The sequence below is a fragment of the Populus euphratica genome, unplaced genomic scaffold (genome assembly GCF_000495115.2).
Source record: "Populus euphratica unplaced genomic scaffold, PopEup_1.0 scaffold98.1, whole genome shotgun sequence".
In the NCBI taxonomy this organism is placed as follows: Eukaryota; Viridiplantae; Streptophyta; class Magnoliopsida; order Malpighiales; family Salicaceae; genus Populus; species Populus euphratica.
Window position 1 is genome coordinate 1 of NW_011499986.1, and position 3,640 is coordinate 3,640.

General features: G+C 43.4%; 1 protein-coding gene across 1 annotated transcript; it reads left to right on the forward strand.

The window, feature by feature from the left end:
• Nucleotides 1–84: 84 nt before the first annotated feature.
• LOC105140078 (receptor protein kinase CLAVATA1-like) lies at nt 85–3,640 on the forward strand. Its single transcript, XM_011046758.1, has 2 exons — nt 85–2,800; nt 3,092–3,640. Exons 1-2 carry the CDS (start codon nt 235–237, stop codon nt 3,442–3,444), a joined length of 2,919 nt encoding a protein of 972 aa, XP_011045060.1. The 5' UTR covers nt 85–234; the 3' UTR covers nt 3,445–3,640.

Below are 3,640 nucleotides of genomic sequence, written 5' to 3' on the forward strand. Positions count from 1 at the left end.
TACTAAACTCATGCAACCTCTACTACGCTCTGTGACCCCAACTTTCTTAGATTTTTTTATTGATTCAAGTTTGATACTGCCAGAGCCAGTCATCGATGGCATACTCTACTTATTATAGCCTGCCATATCCCTGTTTGATTGAACGTAGCCAATTGTACCAAATACACTAGACTTCTACCTTTCCTTCTTCGCTACATTCTCTGCTGAAGAAAAGAGGGAAAAAAGCTTGAGAAAATGGGAACATTTCCGTGCTTTTTTCTTTTACTAGTACTATTGTTCGCTCCTTGCAGTGGATACAGTGATCTTGAAGTCCTCTTGAAGCTGAAAACCTCCATGTGTGGACATAATGGCACTGGCCTTCAAGATTGGGTGGCTTCTCCAGCATCTCCCACAGCTCATTGTTACTTCTCTGGAGTCATGTGTGACGAGGACTCGCGTGTGGTGTCTCTAAACTTGTCGTTTAGACATCTTCCTGGTTTAATTCCTCCAGAGATTGGGCTGCTGAACAAGCTTGTGAATCTTACTCTGTCAGGTAATAATCTCACGGGGGGATTTCCAGTGGAGATAGCCATGCTGACATCTCTCAGGATTTTGAATATTTCCAACAATGTTATTGCTGGGAATTTCCCCGGAAAAATCACTCTTGGCATGGCACAGCTTGAGGTTCTTGATGTTTACAACAACAATTTTACGGGTGCATTGCCAACTGAAATTGTCAAGCTGAAAAATCTCAAGCATGTTCATCTTGGAGGGAATTTCTTTTCTGGTACAATACCGGAGGAGTACTCGGAGATTTTGAGCTTGGAGTACTTGGGCTTGAATGGTAATGCGCTTTCAGGAAAAGTACCTTCAAGCTTGTCTAGGTTGAAGAATCTTAAGAGCTTGTGCGTCGGGTACTTCAACCGTTATGAGGGGAGTATTCCACCTGAATTTGGGTTATTAAGTAATCTTGAACTGCTTGACATGGCTTCCTGTAACCTTGACGGTGAGATTCCTTCCACTTTAGGTCAATTAACCCATCTGCATTCGTTGTTTCTTCAAGTCAATAATCTCACTGGCCATATCCCTCCTGAATTATCTGGTCTGATTAGCTTGAAATCACTGGATCTTTCGATAAACAACCTCACTGGGGAGATACCGGAGAGTTTTTCAGATTTGAAAGACATAGAACTGGTCAATCTCTTTCAAAACAAGCTTCACGGTCCAATCCCAGAATTTTTTGGTGATTTTCCGAACCTTGAGGTGCTTCAGGTTTGGGGCAACAACTTCACTTTTGAGCTTCCTCAAAATCTTGGCAGGAATGGGAAGCTGATGATCCTGGATGTGTCTATTAATCACTTAACTGGATTGGTTCCGAGGGATTTATGCAAAGGAGGGAAATTGACGACGTTGATTCTCATGAACAATTTCTTCCTTGGATCGCTTCCTGATGAAATTGGCCAGTGCAAGTCCTTGATCAAAATCCGAATAATGAATAATATGTTTTCAGGAACTATCCCTGCTGGGATGTTTAACTTGCCTATGGCGACACTTGTTGAGTTGAGCAATAACTTTTTCTCTGGCGAGCTTCCACCAGAGATTTCAGGAGATGCACTAGGCCTTTTATCAGTTTCTAACAATCGGATCACAGGTAAAATCCCGCCTGCTATTGGGAATCTGAAGAATTTGCAGACTCTGTCACTGGACACGAACAGACTTTCTGGCGAAATTCCTGAAGAAATCTGCGGAATGAAGTTCCTCACCAAGATCGACATCCGTGGTAACAACATCAGAGGTGAAATCCCAGCTTCTATTTTCCAATGCACATCACTTACATCCGTTGATTTCAGTCAAAACAGCCTCAGTGGGGGGGTTCCTAAGACGATTGCCAAACTGAAAGATTTGAGCTTTCTTGATCTCTCTCGAAACCAACTCACTGGTCAGCTACCAGTTGAAATTGGATACATGAGAAGCCTTACATCCCTTAATCTCTCATACAACAATTTATTTGGCAGGATCCCTTCTGCGGGCCAATTCCTGGCGTTCAATGACAGTTCATTTCTCGGAAATCCAAATCTCTGTGCAGCGAGAAATGATACTTGCTCCTTTGGTGATCATGGCCATAGGGGGTCTTTTAGTACTTCAAAGCTAATAATCACTGTCATTGCACTCGTCACTGTTTTGCTGTTAATAGTTGTGACGGTTTACAGATTGAGAAAGAAGAGGCTGCAGAAATCACGGGCCTGGAAGCTCACTGCATTCCAAAGGCTCGACTTCAAGGCAGAGGACGTGCTTGAGTGCTTGAAAGAGGAGAACATTATAGGCAAAGGTGGTGCTGGTACTGTCTACCGTGGGTCTATGCCAGAGGGTGTTGATCATGTAGCTATCAAACGACTTGTTGGTCGAGGCAGCGGAAGAAGTGATCATGGCTTCTCGGCTGAGATTCAAACTCTTGGAAGAATCAGGCACCGAAATATTGTAAGGCTGTTGGGATACGTATCGAATAAGGATACCAACTTGCTGTTGTATGAATACATGCCTAATGGAAGCTTAGGGGAGCTTTTGCATGGTTCAAAGGGAGGCCATTTGCAGTGGGAGACTAGATACAGAATTGCTGTGGAGGCTGCTAAGGGACTCTGTTATCTTCACCACGATTGCTCGCCTTTGATTATACATAGGGATGTTAAGTCCAATAACATATTACTTGATTCCGATTTTGAGGCTCATGTTGCAGATTTTGGTCTGGCCAAGTTCTTACAAGATGCAGGCTCATCAGAGTGCATGTCCTCCGTTGCTGGTTCTTACGGTTACATTGCTCCAGGTCCGTGATGTTCTTAATTAAATTACTGGTTCTCTTGCTTTATTAGCTTATTATGCGTGTTCTGTTATTATGCATGTTTTGACACCATTGCATATAAGCCTGTAGATCCAACAGTTGAGATTTTTCCTGTAGGTCATTGGAGAAAAGATTCAGTAAGATTGAACACAATTGTTTATGTTCATTTACAATAGTCACAGCTTTTAGACAAGCCTTTTGAATTCAATGCAGCTACCTAAGATTTGGAGTAAAGGCTCCTTTACTAACATCTCTGATTGGTTTGATGTGCTACAGAGTACGCATACACACTGAAAGTGGACGAAAAGAGCGATGTTTATAGTTTTGGTGTTGTGCTGCTGGAGCTGATAGCTGGGAGAAAGCCAGTCGGGGAGTTTGGAGATGGGGTGGACATCGTGATGTGGGTCAGTAAGACCACATCAGAACTCTCTCAGCCATCCGATGCAGCTACAGTCTTGGCAGTTGTGGACCCCAGGCTTAGTGGGTACCCACTTGCAGGTGTCATTCACTTGTTTAAGATAGCTATGCTGTGTGTTAAAGATGAGAGCTCAGCCAGGCCCACCATGAGGGAAGTTGTTCACATGCTCACCAATCCTCCACAATCTGCCCCCAGCCTCCTCACGCTTTAGACTTATCTTGATGCGCATGCGCCTCGACCCTTGACTAATGTTTTCTGGACGAATAAAAGCATATAACCAAATTGTAATAATCTTGTGGCGAAATGGTCGGTAACACGGATCTCGCTGGTGTAAAAATTTCATGTTATGTATCGTTGTTTGCTGATTTTCTGTGCTTCGCTGGGTTATGAGTTGATTTATTGGGTCA